The 21,605-nt window shown below is 41.8% G+C and overlaps 1 protein-coding gene across 8 annotated transcripts in view; it reads right to left on the reverse strand.

Moving 5' to 3' along the window:
* Window positions 1–21,605, reverse strand: part of GRIA4 (glutamate ionotropic receptor AMPA type subunit 4) — a 232,997-nt gene that overhangs the window by 47,409 nt on the left and 163,983 nt on the right. For all 8 annotated transcript variants that reach the window (XR_014563572.1, XM_083736359.1, XM_083736358.1 and 5 more), the window contains exons 4-9: window positions 20,803–20,987; window positions 11,366–11,419; window positions 9,084–9,242; window positions 8,328–8,495; window positions 6,337–6,441; window positions 1,553–1,663 (exon numbers count right to left, since the gene is read on the reverse strand). Coding sequence is in view for 7 of the 8 variants with exons in the window: in XM_083736359.1 (XP_083592485.1) it covers window positions 1,553–1,663; window positions 6,337–6,441; window positions 8,328–8,495; window positions 9,084–9,242; window positions 11,366–11,419; window positions 20,803–20,987 (782 nt within the window). In the remaining variant the exon portion in view is untranslated. The remainder of the gene's footprint in view (window positions 1–1,552; window positions 1,664–6,336; window positions 6,442–8,327; window positions 8,496–9,083; window positions 9,243–11,365; window positions 11,420–20,802; window positions 20,988–21,605) is intronic.

The following is a 21,605-nucleotide window of genomic DNA, read 5'->3' on the forward strand; positions in this document are numbered from 1 at the left end:
GATTGTTTTCAGTTCATCATCAATTTAGAAATAATAATAATAAAAAATCTGGTTAAGGAAGACTAACACCACGTAAAGCACTCCATGTTTCTTAAAACAAACCTTATCTGAAATGGTTGGGGAGAATAACCCCAATTCTTTTCTAATGAGATATGTGAAAAGGGCAGTACAAACCAAGTTTTTTTTGGGGGGGGAATTAAGACTATTCAGGTAAAGGTCATCCTTTGCCAGTCTGCTTTGACACACATCAAATTTAAAGGGCACACCTGACTTTGGAAGAAACAAAAATAGGTTAGCTATTCCCTTCAAGAGGTACAGCTTCTTTCGGAAGAACCAATTCTGAGACCTATAGATTCCCTTTTTTATTGCTGAAATGGTTACATTTTTTTATTATTTCCTTGGAACTTTTAAAATGTGAAAATTCATGTTAAGTGTAACAAATAATAATATAAAACATACTGGCCATAATCCATCCAAAGTCCAACACTTTTTAATATCCCACTGATTATTAGGTGAGAAGGACACAGCAGTTTATGGGAGAGGAGGAGTCACTTTCTAAACCATGCCAGGTCATTTTAGGCTGGGAGAAAGGTGCCCCCCCGACCAGCTTTTTCCATTCCTCCCCACCTTAAAAAAATCCCTTCAAATGACAAGAGTGGCAGAGAAAATGTGCCATATATAGGGTTGGTGAAATGTCTTGGCCCATTGTGGTCTGTGTCAAGGGAAAGAAGAAGCTTTGTTTATGGTGGATCCAGGGTCTTCTCTGGCACTCTCAACATGCCCCTGGGATGCCCTGTTTCCAGGTCCGCTGGTGAAACTTTCTGCCACCATATTGCACAGTGGGGAGTGGGGCCCATAGCATCCAAAGGGCCCTCATCTGCCTTCTGTGCGAGCTAAGAACTGCTCTTTTAAACATGTACATATGCATCAAAATCAATGGTACTTAAAAGTGCTTAGCTTTGGATGTATTGTGGCTGCAGTGGGTTTTGTTCAGTGATATCTTGACATGGTAAAAAGGACTACAGAACCGGTGTCTAAGAATCAGCTTCTGTTCGAAGACATGCTTTCAAAAATTACGCATGTTTCCATTTTGCACACGTAAATAAAAATGAGTAAATTGTGCTAAAATGAACTAACTAGCAAAAATATACTTATTTGCTATAAGAGTCAGGGAACCTGCATTTCTTGCAAATTGCAATGCGTAACAAACATCCACCAGATACATGTATTCCTCTATGTTTCCCCCCTTTAAAAACTAAACAGAAAGCATTGCAAAAAAGAGAGATCTACCTTACTGAAAGGTAGTTTTTTTCTCAATTCAGAACTTTTCATTTTTTGTATATGGTATACTACGTAACTGAAACATTTTAAATACAGCAATAATTTGTTTTGATCAAAGAGTACTTTTAAAAATATATTAAAATTGTTATTTTAAGATCTTTTATCTGCCACTCCTCTGTTAACTTGCCCACTCTGATATTTACTTTGTGGGAAATCAGGTAAATATATGGCTTACAGGCCTGCACTTTCTTCCTTTCTTTTAAAAACTTACCATAATTGTGGTTACGATTACTGTTCTGTTCTCAAGAGCTGACGTGTCATTTCCCAATGTAGGCTCATGCTGAATCAAAACTAACTTATCCATATCATTCCAGTAACCAATCTGAAACACATAAATGCAAAAATTAAGTTTGCATACATATATGTGGATGATATGATTTGAGCACTATGTTCCCCTTGTTTTGGGATGATGTGATTTATTGATTATACATAACCAGATGTTCCATTTGGGGGGACAGTATTGACTAGGGGCTCATCCAGGCTTCCTTTTGTGTCAAGTTTCTAGGAACAATTCTGGCCTTTAAACCATGTGTCTGATCAGTGTTATGTCACGGCGTTTTCCCCAGGAAAGCCCACATTTTACCTGGAAAGTATAGCACAAAAGTCTGGATGAGCCCTAGGAAGATCTGTGTAAAGAGCTAAGGCTATTTATTAAGTTAGCAAGTAGTATTATTAAGTTATTATTGTTAGCCGCCCTGAGCCCGGCTTCGGCTGGGGAGGGCGGGATATAAATAAAATTTATTATTATTATTATTATGGATTATTTTATACCAATGGTCAGGATTATGGTGGAAAATAACATTCATCAATATGCCATTTATCACTTCACTTGTAAGTCATAGACCTCTCAGGCCAACGCTCACACACCAAAGTTATGACTTATCAAATGTACATTCAGTTTATGATAAAAAGAAACAGAATTGAACAAACAGGAAGCCCACTGTATGCATGTTTGTTTTCCCAGAAGAAAGTATCTGATTTTAATGGGATTTGCTCCTTCCAGTACTGTATGCACTTACATGGAAATTTTTCACAAAGAGCACAGAGGGACTTAGGCCAGAGCTGTAGTCTTCAAGGTTTTCAGACCCAGGACTCACATTTAGTCCACTGGAGACTCAGTTACTGTGGTGTTTTTTTTAATCAAATATTTCTATGGTGATAGTCCTGCTATTGTGACCCACTAGAGGTCAGGCAGAGATCCAGAAGTGGATTTCCAACCAGCCATTTGAAGGCCATTGTTTCACAGCAATCATATATATGGGTGATCTACCAATTAATTATCAAAGAGACAGAAAGTGTAACAAAGGTTAAAATAGAAAGCAAGCAAGTCGACCTACATTTGCTTTGGTTCATGCATGCTTCTGGCTTGTGACCCAAAAGTTGGCAATAGGAAATGTAGTCAGTAGACAAGAGAGAGAGAGAGAGGAAGTGGCATAGAGGAAGTGATTACTAGAGAAATCCCCAAACCAAGCATCTTCCTTTTAAGGTCTACTCAAATGTGCAGAGCAATGTGGAAGCAACTGAGGAATTGAAGCTCACCTGTTCCCTTCAGTGAACTGAGAAACTGCAAGTCTCCTGCTTCTATGCTATATTATTTTTCTTTGGAGGAAGTGATTTGCAGAAACAATTGTTGTTTGATCATCAGAAGCAAATACAACTTCTTGGAACACACTGACCTGAGTCATGGGGAGTTGATGTGAGCCAAGTGGGACATTTATATTCTCTGAGATTCTTGCCCGCTATTCATCTCCCCTATTTATAGAGACAAGACTCACGGTATGCTTAGCATTCCCATAGCTAGCCCTATTCCTTGCTAGTTTTTTTCCCCGGGAAATGTTGCAAGTGCAGTTTGAAAGCAATATCTATGGTCCAACAGAAGCTTGAGTGGGTTGGGGGGACATGTGCCAATGAAACAATAATGTTAAATCCTGCAAATGACAACTCAGGTTCATAATTTAATCACACAAATGCATTTGTGACTTTGAGTAGTGGCACATTAAGGGAATGCTTCTTTCATAGACACTCAAGTAAAATGGGTGAAGAAAAAGGTTTGCTTTTTCTCTCTCTCCCTGCCCTTTTCTGTTCTGGTGAACAGAATGGCATGAATTGATATTGCTGAAAGAATCATAAATCATAAATCACAAAGCACAAAACACAAAACATAGGAAGCAGGGATGCACATTGGCAATAGAAGTGAAAACCTATTACATTGCTTGTGCTTATTTCTGATGACTTGTCCTTGATCAGAACATTGGTGCCGCAAATGAAGTACTGTGCCTTTGGAAGTAACAAATTCTAGATACGTGTGAGATGATGATGACTGGCTCCTGCACTTGGTACCTTCCACAGAGTCTATGACCACTGAAAAGAAGGCTGGTTTTCACAGGAACTGGAAGAATATTTCTTCCTTAATTACTGAGCCGTCCTATCCAGATAAGCATCATTCACATTTTGTACTTTAAGCAGCAAGAACAGAGCATCCAAGTACATTACAATGAATAGCTAAGAATAAAATGTGTAGAAAGAAAAGTGAGTGAGGAAAATACAATAAAACCATGGACAGTCAAAGCTTCCCAAGACTTTGCGTATCATGGCTTATAGAGAGGAAACATGGAAAAGAATGTGTGGCAAATGATACATCTAGATATAACTCAGCGGCATTGAATCAAAATAAGAAAGAAGTTCATTGAAATAAGCAGTATTTAGAACTTCGACCACACCTGACATGCTATCAAGTAAAATAAAACTATAGCTTGTTTCTGAGTTGCCCTTCTGCACTACAGTGGAGAGCTGTTCACAGGAACTTAAATCCAAGCCACGTCTGCAAATCAACGGGGGCTAATCCTTTCAGGATATTGATTTGAAGACTAAGGGGATTTTGGCTTTAGTTAACATCTATTTCCAACATGGGATGGAAAATAAAAATGGGGGGAAATGTTCTCCTCTTTTGTTTTACATGTCCGGCCTACTTGTGGAAATGAAATCTCAGTAGACTCGCAACTATGTAGTTGTAGACTTTAATTTGCACTCTTCCCTTGCTGGGGGCAGCAGGGATCTGCAGCTTATAAAAAAATGAGAGGATAGGCTATCGCTCTGCAGTAGAGAATATGCACTGCATCCAGGAGGGTTCAATCTCCAGCATATCCAGTTAAAAGGATATTAGCTGCCTGGGGAAAGATCTCAGACAAGAACTCCAAAGACCTACTGCTAGTCAGAGTAGAAAGTATTGGAAATAAATGACACAGTATAAGGTAGTTGTTGAGGCTGCTGGCAGACTGGGGTAACGGCAAGAAGGCAGGTGTCAGGGACTGGCTGGGTGAAGAGGAGAAGGAAGGCTCAGAGCCAGGGGGTTGGTGGTGGAACTCTGAGGAGCAGTCAGAGGGAGAAGATTGGGAGGAGGGGCTTAATGCTGAAGGAGCAACAGGGTTTAGTAAGCAGGGAGAGCCAGTGGCCGGGAGCAGTTCAGAATCCGAGGCTGAAGCAGAGGAGGGAGGCAAAGAGCTTGCTGAAGAATCATGGGTATCTCCCTCTCCCAGAGGTGTAGGAAGGTCAGATGGTACCCGGTGCGAAAAAATTCTCCCCCCCTTCAAAAATGGTTTTACGTTATTTCATATTTTCTTACAAAGGAATATTAATAATTAATAATAATAATAATAAACTTTTATTTATATCTCACCCTCCCTGGCCAAAGTCGGACTCAGGACGGCTAACATCAGATACATAACATTGGTAAAAAAAATCAAACAATAATTAAATTACCTCCTTAAAACATGTCAAAATCAAATTAAAGTCTAATTAGATGGCTTTCCGCAGGGTTAGGGTTGGGAACAGTAAGTGCTTCACTGAATTGAAATTTCCGCCTTCACGACACAGGAAAACGGCCAAGTAAACAGCTATTTTCGTGGAAGAGGGTCAAGATATTAATTGATATGCATGAAATTTCATATGTAGCTATATAATCCCTAGTGTAGTAAGACCAGACCTTTGGAGCAGGCATTTTCAAAAAAGAAGTATTTTATGAACTGCCCTAGTAGGGCAGTAATTGTTCCTTGATAATTTGTCACGCCCCTCCATGATGGAACCTGGGGCAGACGGCTCTCCCCGCCCCCCTTCCTACACTCCTGCCCTCTCCTACTGTGATTAGCTCCAGTTCCCGCTGGTCCCCAAGAACACTCATGATAATGAGGGCAAGAGAACAGTGACCAGAGGTGAGCAGGAGTAGTTTGAGACTGCTTGGGCAACACCCAGGAATGGAGACTTAGAGCAATGCAGAGGGAGAGGAGCAAGACCTGCTGGGAGCAAGACTTCTTAGGAGCAAGACCTGCTGGGAAGTGTTGCTGAGTTGTATGCAGCTACCCTTAGTGTTGATATAAGAAAAAGCAACATTGCATAGAACTGAACAATAATGTGAATTTGACTCATAAACATATTATCCCTTGAGCACAGGCAGGCACTAATAGCATGCTTCTTCCCTCAGAAATCCAACCTGACAGACTGAATTACAAATGGAAGCAGAAAAGAAACTTGTCTTACTGCTATTGACAGGTTCTTTCCCCAAAAAACTCTTCCTGATGGGGGGGAGGAGGAGGGAACTAGTTCCTTGAGATACCCTAACACACTTTTTCAGGTGATTATATTTTGGGCCTGCAGCAAGGATATCACTGCAAAGTGGTTGTCTGACCTTGGACTCTGAAGCTTTCTACCTTCCTTTCTGTTTCTTTGCACCTCTAAGTTATCATGCTTGTGAAAAAACAATTGTTGCAAAAAGCAAAATGAAAACAGAAGATCCCCATGGCAATCAGAAGATGCGATCCTCAGGTTGGATTCAGACTTAGTCATGCTTTATTGAAATGAATAAGTCCCGCTGGGACCTACTCTGAGCATGACTAGGCTGGATCCAACCAGTCAATGGGCTTGGGTTACCATGCCACAGGTTGAAAATCATGAATGAACTAAAGAGCGGAGAACGGCTTGGAAGACTGGATTGGCACATACCTTTCGAGGGCCATTGCTCTTCAGTTCAAACACGTCCATTGAATAGTTGACTCGGCGGCCATAGTGGTCAAACTGGACATTTCCCGTAAGTCCTTGTATTCGAACCTTGAGACAGGAAATAAATCAAGTTGGTAAAAAGCATGGATGTTTTGCAGTGCCTTCATGTGTGCGATAGGACACTCTGTTGTGTAACCTCACTGCAACATTGCACACCAGCTGCAGCTTCTGGGTCAACCTCAAAGGAAACGTCACATACAGGATACTACAGAATCCAGTGTAGAAGCTGCCAGTTCATGGGCCACATTGGCCAGGCTTTCCTGGTCCAGGAATGGGCACCACTGGCATGTGGCCCCTTGGAGATTTCCCAGGAGGAAATGTGGCCCTTGGGATGAGAAAGGTTCTCCAGCCCCGCGATAGGGAAGAACTTGAAATAAGGTTCATGTTTCTGCCTGCCATCATGTGCTTAAGCACTGCATCCATCACATCGCTTAGGAATTCTTAAAAAACCCCGAGACTCCCCTTGCTTCCCCTCACTTTAAATAGAGACAAATATTGCTACAGCTATGCCCTTTCTGTGGAACATTTAAAAGAAGCCTGATGTAGTTAGTAGCTTTCCGAAAGAGTAAATGTACACCTTTCAAGTGGTAATCTTCCTTTGTCCTGCATTTTCATTGTTACCCAAATTGCAATAAATTCTTACCATGTGTGCATAGACAGAGAGCTGCCTGCAGCGACTTCTTTTCAGTGTCTCTATAGTATTCTCATTTGCGTTTGCAAATGGTTTAAAAATTCACTGTAGGCTCACTTGCCCTCTTGGTCCTTCCTCTAATCTACAGGAGGGGAGCCTTAGGCCCAGGGAACAAATGTGGTCCTCCTGGCTATCTGGTCCTCAGGAATCTCCCCAGACCACTTCCCTCACCTGCCATGCTCCACACCACCAACTGCTTTTGCCTGTCTGGTATGTGTCTTTGATCTGCAATAATACTTCTTGTATGCCTGGATACACAGTTCTGTTTTGTATGTGTAGAAACCTAGAATGTTGCCTCTTGCACAAAGGGTAAGAGCAACATCTGCCTATACCTGCCACAGGTGTGTGGTCCCAGAAATGTTACCTGTGAGGAACTGTATCCCCCAAGATGCAAAGGGTTTATTTCCTCTGCTCTACTGCAACTGCCCCTCCGTGAAAAGAGAGGCTAATTTATCTTGATAGAGATTTGAAGAAGAGGAGGAGGAGTTTGGACTTGATATCCCACCTTTCACCTCCCTTAAGGAGTCTCAAAGCGGCTAACAATCTCCTTGCCCTTCCTTCCCCACAGCAAACACTCTGTGAGGTGAGTGAGGCTGAGAGACTTCAGAGAAGTGTGACTAGCCCAAGGTTACCCAGCAGCTGCATGTGGAGGAGCGGGGAAGCGAACCTGGTTCACCAGATTATGAGTCCACCGCTCTTATCCACTACACCACACTGGCTCTCTTAAAAATTTGAAAATTTTAAGCCTTTTTTTCCATCACGAATGCAGAGCCCTGACATCAGGGGAAAATATTTCCTTTTAAATGAAATAAGGAAATTGAAAGATACCTTTCTTTTTGCAAGTTACACTGAGCTAACAAACTAAAAACATATTTTGAGCTGACAGAAATATGTTTGGCGTGCAGTACCGCAAAAGTTCAAACAGCTCTTAAGACAATTTTTTTTAAAAGTTTTGTTTTATGAGTGTGATGTGAATTGCGGGGGTTTGAATCATTGGTTCATATTCTTTCAGCAAAAACATTGGAAAAGGAAATATAAGCAGGCTTTCAGTTCTGCCCAAATATTTTAAACCCTGAGCCAGTTACAGTAGCTTAGAGCTGCCCACCTGAAATAAACAAAAAGGAAACAATCACAATAATGCATCAACTGCTAGTCGCTTTAGAGGTTTATGATGTTTACCAATATCCATACAATGACTTCAAAAAAAAAAGCATCTGGGTTTAAGTCTTTGCAAGAACCACACCTGTTTCAACGTTCTCTCCATGTCAATCCCTTGGCTCCATGGTGCAGCCGGGTTTGCAAGACAATCCCCTGCGTTCCCCCTTCTAGAAATGTCAATTTTCTGCCTTCGAAGGTTACGGAACGTCTCAGCCATCACAAGCACTCCATCGTAGGTAAGAGCAGAGGTATACTAAGAAAATGTAGAGATTGGGCATCAGTCTTAACAGTTTTGTTTGGTAAGGAAACTGGTTCAACATTAAGAATATATCTATGAACAACTTTTCTCTTTCTCTAATGGAGGTTGTAGCTGAGTAGAATGGCTTTGTGGACTAGAGTTTGTGCCCAAAAGCAACTCTTATTCTTAAATAACTTTATTTTATATAGCAATAGTTGCTGCAGTTGCTAACAATAACTGGGGCACCTTTTTAATAGAGCAAAAGGTTTTTAATTTACTGCTTGAACAGAAACTAAACCAAAGGGAGTCAATTTGGTGCCTTCCAGATGATGCTGCAGGACTACAACTCTCATCAGACCCAGCCAGCATGGCTGATGGACAGGGACAATAGGAATGGCAAGCCAACAAAAACTAGAGGGCGCTACATTGGATATCCCTGAAATGAACCCTGCAAAGATCGACCCAAATTATTTTAACACCATGCCAGGAGATGGTTAGCATTGACAATAGCTGCAGTGATATTTTTTTTAAAGGTATGGGAAGTATGCATAGTTTAAGTTAACCTATTTGAGCAGTCATTTTAGATATGTTGCAGACAAGTACCTTAGGAGGAGTCTCTGACCCTGGGTATTCTCTCTGGTCCAGTTTCTTCCACCGTTGCATGAGTTTAGCAACCATAGGCGTATTAAAATCCACCAGCTGAAACCCTGTGACATTGGCTCCTCCGTGCATAAATCTGTCCAAAGAAATATCCTTGAATCCCTGCAAAAATCAATTAACGCAACACAAATTGAAAATTCTCCACACACTTTACGTGACGTACATAAACAGCCACAAAGTAAATCACGTTATATATATATATATATATTCACATGAACAAGGACTTAAATTAGAATCATAGAATTGGTTGTGACCCCAAATATCAACGTCCAATCCCTGCAAATGCAGGAAACTTACTACAATAGCATCTCTGATATGTGGCCATCCAGCTTTCACTTAAAACATCCAATTAAGAAGACTCTATCACCTTCTGAAGCAGTTTGTTCCACTGCTGAATGGTTCATGGCGCCATTAAGTTCTTCCATATGCTTATTATTAATCATTTTTCTTGTTGTTTGGAACTACAGCTGCAGGGCCATCAGTTTGCTCCATGTGACAGCCTTTCAAATATTTGAAGGTGGCTATCATATAAACACTTAATTCTCTCTTCTCTCTGCACCTCGGGCCTTTCCACATAGGACCATCTTTGTTGCCCTACTCTAGTCAGTTCTGGTTTGTCAATATCCCTCTTCAATTGCAGTATCCAAAAGTGCTTCAAATAAAGCCTGAGCAAAGCAGAATACACTAGCACCATTACTTCTTGTGATCTGGACATTATATTTCGCTTGATGAGAGTTGCATTAGCCTCTATAGTGACTGGATCATATTTAGTTATTTGTCAGCTAAACCCCCTAGGCCTAGATCCTTTTCACATGACCTGCCAGCTAAACCCCAGTGCTTGTGATTACAATATACTATAAACAAAATACAAGTACTTAAGAATGAAATCTATTGCAACAAAAACTAAGTCCTTCAGTACCAGCTACTGTGACTGCACAGTACAGTACTACAGATCTCTTCCCCATTCCAGATGATGAGTCAAACATGTTCCAACTAATTTTTAACCAGGATTGCCCTGTAACTTCCAGTTCAAAGTCAATAGCAAGATATTCAGCTCAAAAGACTTACTGGTGCCTGCACTTAAGAGTAATCCCACCAGGGTGAAATAAATAACCGTGGAAACAATTGCATTTTCCTAGTGAATATTTTTCTGCAACTGGAGTACTTGGAAGTCTTTGCAGCAGAATATGATATTTCTGTATGCATGTGCAGAATGAAGAAACGGCTGTGGTTTGCTGTTATGTCATCTTGTTAGGGATGCAGGTGGCGCTGTGGGTTAAAGCCTCAGCGCCTAGGACTTGCCGATCGAAAGGTCGGCGGTTCGAATCCCTGCGGCGGGGTGCGCTCCCGCTGCTCGGTCCCAGCGCCTGCCAACCTAGCAGTTCGAAAGCACCTCCGGGTGCAAGTAGATAAATAGGGACCGCTTTCTAGCGGGAAGGTAAACGGCGTTTCCGTGTGCGGCTCTGGCTCGCCAGAGCAGCGATGCCACGCTGGCCACGTGACCCGGAAGTGTCTCCGGACAGCGCTGGCCCCTGGCCTCTTAAGTGAGATGGGCGCACAACCCCAGAGTCTGTCAAGACTGGCCCGTACGGGCAGGGGTACCTTTACCTTTACCTTTACATCTTGTTATGGTTGGAATGCTGTTTTTTTGTTACTTCTTGTCTTTGGACTGATTTCTGTCATCATTATGACTAAGAACAATAGGATTGTGCCAGAGTACATTTATTTATGTACATATTTGCTACATTTGCTCCCCATCTTTCTTCCAATACACCCAAGGTGATTTACAATTTAAAACAACAGCATACAACCTGAATAGAGATAAACTTGAGCAGAAAAGGGAGTGCAAAGAGAAAGGGAAAAGAAGCAAATTCAGATACCAATTAATATATAATGTTACATAATTGTTACAATGAGCTAGTCACCTTTGATGCAACCACGTGTGTGTGTGTGTGTGTGTGTGTGTGTGTGTGCGCGCGCGCTAATGGGGACAATTCCAGTAGGTGAGTAGTCATATGGTTTCAATCAAGCCAGTGGAGGGAGCCTTGCTGTATTAACTCTCACTCAGTTGCTTTATCCCAGGAGCAAACCTATCTGTGAGATACTTTGATCTCCAATGAGCCAACCCTATCTCCCTCTTTTTGACTGCACAATCTCAATTTAATAAGGCCATGAAGGATTTTGCCAGACAAGCATGAAGTTAATTCATAAAAAAACGTTCTTACCAGGTTTGCAAGGATGTAATGATAGTTTTTAACATGCTTTCCAACACTCACAATCTGTAGGAAGAAGGAAAGAAAGAGAACAATGGATACGGCATTACTTCAAACAGTGGGTATCGCTTATGACATATAATTTGGGTAATATAATGTTGAGATTGTTTTACCTCTTCATCAACATTACAAAGGTACCTAACAATTTCAGTGCCTAGATGTTCGAAAAGAGCTCAAATAATCCCAAATGTGAATTAAATTTCTGCCCCATTTCTGTGTTTTTCACTCTCTGTTTCACTAGCCTTGCGAAGGCTACCTTGGCAGGATCAGTTTGCAGCCAGTTACAGAAGTGCAGGTTGAAAAAGCTATCAAAGGAGCAAAGCAGAAAATGTCCAGGTTTGTCCTAAAGCAAGATCACTCAAAGTTCCTCTAAATCAGAGCAGACAGATCTATAGAAAAAGTCAGAGTTCCTTGTAGATGAAGATATGCCAGAGAATTTATTGCACAAGCCATCAACTTCCCTCATTCCACCCAATCAATGAGATGAAACCATCATATCAAAACCATATAAACATGGGCATGTGAATTCAAATCTGGATCATCCATTGAGTTGCCATCTGCCCAGCAGACACTTTTGGTCATTTTTAAAATAGTATTTTGCACCTTTCTATTTTATTACATCTTAACTTCTGCTTTAACTATAGTTAATTTTTTCTGCTGCTCTGTTTTTTTCTGCTGTTTTGTGTAACTTACTGGTTTTAAAAACTTTTTTTGTAAACTGCCTTGAGAGTCTTATAAGTCAAAAGGCAAGGTCTGCATTCCTTAAACACAGGAATAAATTAATACGGAGCCCTCAAAACAAAACAACCCTTTCCTTTAAGTACTGTTAGATGCCACCCGCAATCTATGAGTGGTGTGAGGTTCCAGTGAGTTTCAGGAGCTCAGGATTCCGGTTTCCTTTTGGAAACAAGGCACAGCGAGACTATGGTGTCTTTAGGATATATGGTTTATTTACACATATATACAACATGAGCCTATGATGTAGGGGCTCACAGCATTATCACATCAAGAGGGTCTTGCTTCTCCTGTATCTGCAACCTTGGATTCAAACTGACTTCAGCCATGGCTCTGACACTCTCAGCAGCTTGCTGACTTTTACAGACTGCAACCTCTTTTCTCTTTGCCATCTCCCAGCCAATTCTAAAGACTCTCCTTCCAAAACTCTTCTTTGTTTTCCAGACTACCTCAGAGCTAGAGGATGGGCTTCACCAAACTGCCATCTGGCACTGACTTTGCCTTCTTAATGGTTTTTCTAAATGGGTCATTACCTTCCCTTTGTCTTTCTTAATGGCTCATCTCCCAGGCAATCACCAGGCTGGCCTGCCTATTCCAGCAATTGAATCTGTGCTGAATCCAGGCATTAGAAGGGGGATTCCAGGCATTCCACCTATCCCCGGAGAGCTCATCAGTCTGCCATTTTGTAGAGACAGTTAAACACCTGTTGAAACATACTGCCTCCCATAACAAATGGTAATGTTGCTGAGGCTTCCCCTGTATGACTGTGTGACATATCCACTGCCTAGATAAAAAGAACAGTGCCTCATTGTGCTATAAATCTGTAAGGGGCACGGGGGCTTTTCACAAGTAGAAGGTTGAGACCAGAGTGGCAATATTGCAGCAGGAACAGCAACAATATAAACATGGAAAGAGATGAGATTTCTATGCAGCACCTGAAGCAAGTATAAATCTTTCACAAAGTATTTTAAAAGCCTTTGAGGGAGACAAAAAAAAGATGATTCACTGAGTGCAGGCGAACATTCAGTACCAATGCAGTAGCGCTGAAGTTAGACTTTGGAGAAAGACTTTGCAATACAACAGTTTTTACGGGTTGATTGAAGGAGGCAGCTGGCATTGAGGTGCCTGTTGATAGTTTTCATTCCAAGATAAAAAGCAGAAGCCCTAGCCAGGATACAACTGGCAGGGCATTCATAACTGGAAGACAGTAACTCTCCCTGCCACCTCACCAAATTGTAGAGGCAGGCTGGAGTGTTACATCTACAAAGAAAGCACCTAGTTATATGGGAAAGGGGAGATACAAAGGACATATGAAAAAGCATTAACAAGTATCATTTCAGCAAGTTTCCTGTAAAAGTGTGGGTTGCACTGGCTATCAGTGGGCTGATGCACATCTCCAAAGCTCCTCTCAGGTGGGGTGATGCCCTGTTGGGAGATGCTCTGAGGAAGAATGCTTTTGTACACGGTTCCTGATTGATCTTTTCCCTGTGGGTTTAGGCAGATGGCTTTTTACAAAATTCTCATTTACGTAACTGAAATCTCAGCTATCACTATTTTATCCTAGATAGGCTCGTTGACTATTATATTTGGATATGTGCATGCACATTTCATTACGGCTTTCTCTTCCTATTTTAACGAAGGGTTTTTTGTTTTTTTGTTTAATGTGAACATCAACTATGAGGCCTTTAAGTCTCCACTGTTGGAATCACTGCTAAGCCTGCAGATGTTTAAAACATCAAATATAATAATCCTTCTCATTAAGAGTTCTTTAGGCCAAGTTATAATGTAAGTTTATTGTTCCATCCAAAGGCTAGAACAAACAGCAATATTTTGGCACCATAAAGGCTATCAAATATTTTGTGATATGAGCTTTTCTAAACAACAGCCTGCTCCATAGGATTGTCAATCAATCAGAAAAAGCACACACTTGTTTTCTTTAAAGCCAGTTACTAGAAAAGCAAGAGGCAAAGATTGTGCCTTCTTCCCTCTCTTTTATTTTTGGACATAGACATATTGCTGAGCTCTGCCTCTGCGCTTGCCCAAGCATTGTAAGCAAATGATCATACACTAGTATCGAAAGTGCTTCACATGCATTAATCCTTGCAACATTCTATAAAGGTTGGGTAAGGATTATTTCCCCCACGTTGCAGTGTGTATGTGTGGATCGGGGGGCGGAGGAAGGATGGAGAAAGAGAGAGAGTTGCTTGCTTAAAGCTGCCCAGTGAGGTCACGGCAAAGACAGGATTCAAAGTGGGAACTTCCTCATTTGTAGTTCAATCTTTTAACCATTATGCTCAATCAGGGTCAAGGCATAACTAAGTTGTGTTCAGCAATCCTACATTTTTGCTTAAGAACATTAAGGTTGATTCATCTAGTGCATCATGACTGGCAAAAAACAAAACAAAACAAAAAACGCTGTTGGACCACAAAGAATTTAGCAACAAGTTAGAGGGATGGATTCAACACCGTGCTATGATGAACATCCTTTTTTGCCGAAGCACTACAGCCTGCCAGACAGAATGATCCCCCTTTCCTTCCCCCTTGTGCTGTTTGTGCAGTTCTCCTGACCCCCATCCCGAGTTAATTTTTAGGAGGTGCAGGGGGCGTGGGGAGAGGTAGGGGAAAGCCTTGCTGTGGAAGCAGAAGTCCTTGTGAAAGGCTTCCATAGGTGGGGTTCATTAGGTTAATCCCACCCTAAAATGTTTGTTATGGCATAAACCAGTACAGTGGTACCTCGGGTTACAGATGCATCAGGTTACAGACTCCGCTAGCCCAGAAACCTGGGTTAATAAGTCTGCTTCAGGATGAGAACAGAAATTGTGCTCCAGCGGCAGCAGGAGGCCCCATTAGCTAAAATGGTGCTTCAGATTAAGAACAGTTTCAGGTTAAGAACCGACCTCCAGAACGAAGGAAGTACTTAACCCGAGGTACCACTGTAATAAAGAAACTGTATCCACCCCTGTATCATGCCTCTCTATCTGACTCTTGTTAATCTTCCCAGGCTATACCCTGTCCCTAACCACAGCCCCTCTAGCCAAGCCACATCCCCTACCAGTCTTGCCTTCCACCCTTTGTGTTTTGCCTAGCATGTAGACCTGGAAGGCTGCCCAGAAGGGAATTCCTTTGGTCTGAAAAAGGTTCCCCATACCTTTGCATGGACCATGGACCACTTAGCTACCTTCTGCCCAACCATACTCTATGATTCTTTGCTCCCCCCACCAACTGATCATGTTCTTTCTCTTGGGGCCATTGGCTATGCATTGCAGGCAGCAATGGATTGGAGTACTGATGTTGATCTGTGGCCAACAGAGTTGGAAGGACTTGCCATTTCAGTATTTTTTGCAGGACATTTTTGGGAAGACATTGCATTAATCGATCCCCGGGCCCATTATCTCAATTATTGTCTATAACTTCTTTTGTTACAAACAGTCATTCTTCTAGGAAAATACAGCTAGGAGGGATGTTCTTTGTGTGTTTTTCCATTAGGCACATGCATACAACATTACATAAAGAAGTTACCAGTCAAATCTGAGTTTTAATAGGAAAGCTTTTTAGATTAACAGGGTTTTTCGCCTCTCTACAATAGAGCATCAAATATTTGTGCAAAGCAGATGGATCTCTTAACATTCATTTCCACTTATACTTTCAATTCAGAATCTGTGGGTTGTTTTCATTATGCGTAAATAGAGACAAAATGAAAGGTCCACTAAGTAATTATTGATAATTTTGTGTGTAGCTATATTGGGACAGAAGAGTGGGAGTTAATTAATTTATAGCTGCTATCACGTTATCAATGGAGCTGATTAGTAAAGAAGTTACGGTAAGTATATTTTCAAAAATCAGATGGTCATTTCTCTGGGAACAGACCTACGCCCAGTTAGGTCCTATTTGGTTCATATAAGCATGCAAGCTTTTGAAACAGATCAGAATAGAAGTGATTCTCTGCAAGGGAATTGGGAAATTCAGGGGCAGAGGAGAAGAATTTTGGTAAGGCAGAACAGCTGAGAAGGCACCTTCTTAAGTGTGGCAAAAGTTTGTACGACAAAATGCAGCAAAACTGCTAAAACATCACATTACACCAAGAGGTCAGAAACCTCCTTCCCTGACAGGTGGTACGCAGATGGACTCTGCCAGGTGGGCTGCTGAAAAACATTTTTTAAAAACCAAGAACACAGACAGCAGCATATTTCACACTGGAATCAGCATTTGAATGAGTCGTCCTAAGCAGTGCTGAGTTGTGAGTGTTGATTTCAGGGGAAGGTTTCTTTGTCTCCCTCCAAAACATCCCCAATCTTTTACTAATCTTTCAAGGGCCCCCAAAGGTGATAATAATGATGATGATGATGATGATGTATTTATTACAATTAATAAATTAAAGGGGGGCACCAAAGATGATCATCATCATCATCAACAACAACAACAACAATTTATTATTTGTACTCCACCTATCTGGCTGGGTTTCCCCAGCCACTCTGGGCGGCTTCCAACAAAGATTAAAAATACATTAAAATGTCACACATTAAAAACTTCCCTAAACAGGGCTGCCTTCAGATGTCTTCTTAATGTCAGGTAGCAATAGGCTTCTTAAAACCAGTTGCTGGAAATCACAAGTGGGGAGGGGACTCATGTTCTGCTTGTGGGCTTCCCATGGGCATCTGGTTGGCAACTGTGAGAACAGGATTCTGTACTAGATGAGCCATTAATCCGGTCCATCAGGCACAACGTAGGTTGTTTTCTAAGCCCAATAGAAGGAATGTGATCCTTCACCAACAAGCCAGTGTTTGATGTGAAAGAAAGGTAGATGCTAGCACAAGATATCTGAGACATCTCAAAAATTATGATCGGGAAAAGGGGATATATAAATGTAATAAACAGGTATTTTTTTCTGCAAACAATTAAAATGCACTTTCAAGACTTCTTACTAAACACCATCCTTGCCACTATTTTGAAGCATCTGCCGTAGAAATCTGACTTCTAACTCCATTAAAGTCAATGACAAAAACTTGTATTGATTTTAAGCATGATGGATTATGCAACAATCCTTCTTGGTGGGTGAAGACTATCAGTGGCATTGAAGGAACAGGTGCCATTCACAGTTCAAGAAGCCCATTTATAAAGATTAAACTCAGGGGTGCAAAATGTACAAATAGTGCAATATTAGTTTCTTGGAAATCAATACTAGATATGCACACATCTCATTTAACACGGGAATCCTGGCTGGAAGCTGAGGGGTGATACTTAAATTCCAGGGGGACATTTATATCCATAGCGCAATGCTCACTTCAGTCCCACTGAACTGGTTGAGTGCATCTTGATGCAGGATTGGAATGTGGATCACTTGTTATCACATGAGACTAAGATTTGGATCACAGTAGTCACATTAAAATTTAACACTAAGCTATAATTTGCTTTCACCATGGGTTGTTGAAGAAGCCAGGATCCCAGTTGCAGACAAGTGATTGAAAATGATTGCACCTAAGGAAGGGGAAAAGGTCACCAGCTATTTTGCCACTGAAAATAGGCTGCGGGTGGGGGAACTTGAATGCTCCAGTGCAAAGCACAATCCTAAAGCTCCTCTGTTAACTCTCTCCTCCCCACTCCTCCTGAACCAAAGTCCTTACTGCTGTGGGCATTCCTTCAACAAGGAATAAAGTCAGGATACTGGGTTTTACTGAAACTCACAGATTTATTTTTGTTGTTGGTCCCAAACGAACCATAGCTAGTTGGCTGGGGTGTGTTTTAAACCAAACAAACCACGGTTTAGCATGATGTCCAACCCAGCCAGTGTATATCAAGAAGCCATACAGTCATCAGTCAATAGATCTATGAGTTTTTACTCAGGTACTCAAATAGCTTTGCAGATTTAGCATTCTTACTATGGTGAAAATAATGCACTGGACTCTATAAAGCAACAGCTGCAGAGGAAAACATTTATTCTCATACTTTTTTTATAAAAAAATCATTTTCATTCTCTTTTAGAATGATGATAAGATTTGATTATAAGGTATGATGTGCTTCAAAATACACTCAGAGCCCTGCAACAACAAACAAGTGTGCAAAATTCGTTTCCATGGTGGTACCACTGTTGTCTCTGCAATGGTTGTAGAAACACCTACATTTTGAAATTTGCTATATCACTTCCCTCCAGTTTCTTCATCTCTATAGCTGCCTTCAAAGGGGTCAGAAAGTCTTTTTGCACAGCTTCAGAATCACAACACTTCTGTTTCTTATGCAGGAAACTGTGTTGAATATTTCAAGCATGCCCCGTGTACAAATATAAAAAGAGCAGCATAACAAAATAGCCTGCAGCACCACTAGGTGGCATTCCTTCACCAGTGCTGCTGCAAGGAATGCTTTGACGAAACCAAGGTTCACGTTCCCATTTGTTTTCAGCCCTGACAGAATTTTCAATCAAGGAGGATTAGATACATATGATTTATGACCTTGTGAATTATTCTAAGGGTATCTGAATGCAGCTCAGTCTGGATTCCGAGTCTGGTTCACATGCACATATGCAACACTTGCTTTCTCTTGCCATAGAGTTTATGAACCGGCAACTGAATGTGTGGACTGTCTCAACAAAAGAAGCATTGCATGCAGGCAGGGAGGAGATGTGAAAGCTCTTAATTTTGATACCGGTGCTGTGGCTTTCTAACTTGCTGATAAATGATCTGGAGTGAGTTGGGAACAGTGAGGCGCCCCAGTGTGATGATGACACAAAATCATTTAGGGTGGGAACAGCCAAAAAAGGACAGTGCAAAGCTCTCTCTACAAGGACATTTCTAAACTCAGGGATGGTTATTAAAATGGCAAATGCAGTTCAGCGTAAGCAAATTTCAAGCGATGAGCATCTGTACCTGTTGGTCAGCACACAGGTGTATACTGATCTGCTCAGAAGAACAGGATAACTAATGTAGATTTGAAGGGAGGCTGTATTTCAGCAAGTGTTTTATTGCTCCTCTGTGAGGATGACAAAGGTGGTTCCAGTTTTCATCTTCAGACTAGAGCTGGCTCCAGGGCAGGGATTGTCCTGACCATTGCACTCCAGTTCAGCCAGCTCAGTGTAATGATGGGGAATATTCCCACCTTGCTCACCAGCTCCAAGAGAGAGAGGACAGTTAGGGGAGGCTGCTTTGGAGGTGAGTGGCCATGATAATTTGGCTAAGCATCTCCAAAACAAGCCTCAGCCTCTCACTCCATTTCCAGAGAAGGTTGGGTCAGTCTGTTTTGGTGCGGGACGGCTGAAGCACCCCGAGATAAACAAACATAGGACTGCACCCTTAAATCTTTGATCTTGTGTACATCTTGCTGAGCTGGAGGAGGGTATTGCCAAGCTCAAGGTGATCAGCCCAGAAGGGATTGGATGGAACAAAACATGGGTCAAGAAACTGTGGCTTATGCCCAAAACATGCCTGAGTGCCTGTCTTGGAGGCAGAAATGATCCCCCCCCCCCCGGCCCACCACCTGGAGTGTGAGAAGCAGCAGTGCTAACAAGCTGTGATGATGCACCAGTGTGAAAAAGGTGGAAGAATTGCTGCTCCATGTGTCTCGCAGCTCTGAGTGACCTTTGTGAGACACCTCCTAAACAATGGAAAACTATTTCTGCAGTTGTTCATCCCACAACTTGTTCCCACACAGAACAAATTTTAGTTGTGAGTAAGAGGGGAATTGAAAAGGAACCCATCCCCTATCATGTGGTTAGGGCAGCTGGGATAATGCAGTAAGCTTTCACTAGAGGGTTGGTGGAGTTTAGGTGAATCAGTGTAGGATTAGGTACCGGTTAAGTTGTAGTTGATTTTAGTTTTGCTTATTGTTGTTCTGGTAGAGTTTATTAATGATGTGATCACTACAGGTAGATTTATTTAAACCCAGACCTACTCCAATCCTGCTCTCTCTCTCTCTCTCTCTCTCTCTCTGTGTGTGTGTGTGTGTGTGTGAGAGAGAGAGAGAGAGAGAGAGAGAGAGATTATTAAGGCTAAAGGGGCATTCAAGGGAGTGGGAGATGCAGCTCATTTGTCTGCCCCTTCACACTCTTCTACTCAGCCAAGGTCCACTAGTGGGTAGGACTAGTGTGGTGTAGTGGTTAGAGTGTTGGACTAGGGCCTAGAAGGGCAGGGTTCGAAACCCCACTGGACCATCAAGCTCTCTGGGTGACTTTGGATCAGTCACCAACTCTCACCTAACACGGGGTTGTTGTAAGGATAAAAGGGGGAGGGAGAGAACCTTTGTGGGAACTTGAGCTCCTTGAAGGAAAGGCAGGATATAAATATAATAATAAAACCAATAGATAGTGAATGTGGATTTGGCTGGAACAAAAGCACCGGGAGCTTCAGGCGAGTCTTGTAGAGGATATGGGGCAGATTCAGTTCCTTTTTGCAGTATCAGCTGTGTCCCTGCTGTATCTGTGTGTGGGATGTTTATTTTTCCCTACTGGACTGAGAACCTGCTTGGTGGGAACTTCACATCAGTGTGCGAATGGATCCAGCGGTGTAGATTAAACACCAGGCTGTGTATAAAAGAGTGGAGGGAGGAAACGCATCATGAAAACAGTCCTGGCCTTGATTGGCAAGGCAAAAAATGAAAGGCAGAGGAGAGAGGCCGCTCTTCAGGGGCCGCACTAATGTGTTTGCAGTGACATTAAAAGCAGGCATTACCTGTTCTAAGAGATTCTGAAGCCTCTCTATTTCACAATCTATTACGAATTTCTTTTCCTGTCTCCGGTCCAAGTCTTCTAAAAGCTGCCTGTAGCTTGCATCATTAAAATTCTCCACACATATGGCGCTGACTTGCCAGCTTTTTTCTCCTGCTGTTTCCATAATAGCTTGAAGTATTGAGTAACCTGAAAGAAAGGGACACAATACACTAATGACACAGTCCTTGCATTCTGTGGATCATAAGACTGTTTAATCAACATCAAGTTCCTTACGGAGCTGGTGAGGAGTTAAGATTTACAGTTACTAACTATGTTGTGCTTTCTCTCCTCTCCTTATTATGTACACATAATGCGGCTGTCAATCTTTTGAAGACTCCTTAGTTCATTGTGTGGGCAATCCAGAGAAAGTTAGACACACAAGCACTTCATTCCCACTGAAACCCGCAGGACCCAAAGGGCACTGTTACAGAAATGTTGTTTTTATTTCAGTAGGAGTTGGCACCCCTGATTTCATCTGCAATTCACCCTAAATCACAGGTAGTCTACCGATGGGTGTCTGGGCATAAAACTTTATCTGCCCAAATTTTAGTCAATATGTTAGCTGTCAACCCTTTTCTCGCGAGGAATCCTATTCGGAATAAGGGAATTTCCCTTCAAAAAAGGGAAACGTTGACAGCTATGAATATGTAGTGAAAAAACAAGTTTCCATAGTTTGCTCGCAATTTCCCTTGTAAGCTGGGGGGAGGGGAGTGAGAGACCCTCATCTGTATTTTATATACATTTATAGTGTATTTTCTCTCATGA

Source organism: Podarcis gaigeae (genome assembly GCF_964106915.1).
Source record: "Podarcis gaigeae genome assembly, chromosome: 4".
Taxonomy (NCBI): Eukaryota; Metazoa; Chordata; class Lepidosauria; order Squamata; family Lacertidae; genus Podarcis; species Podarcis gaigeae.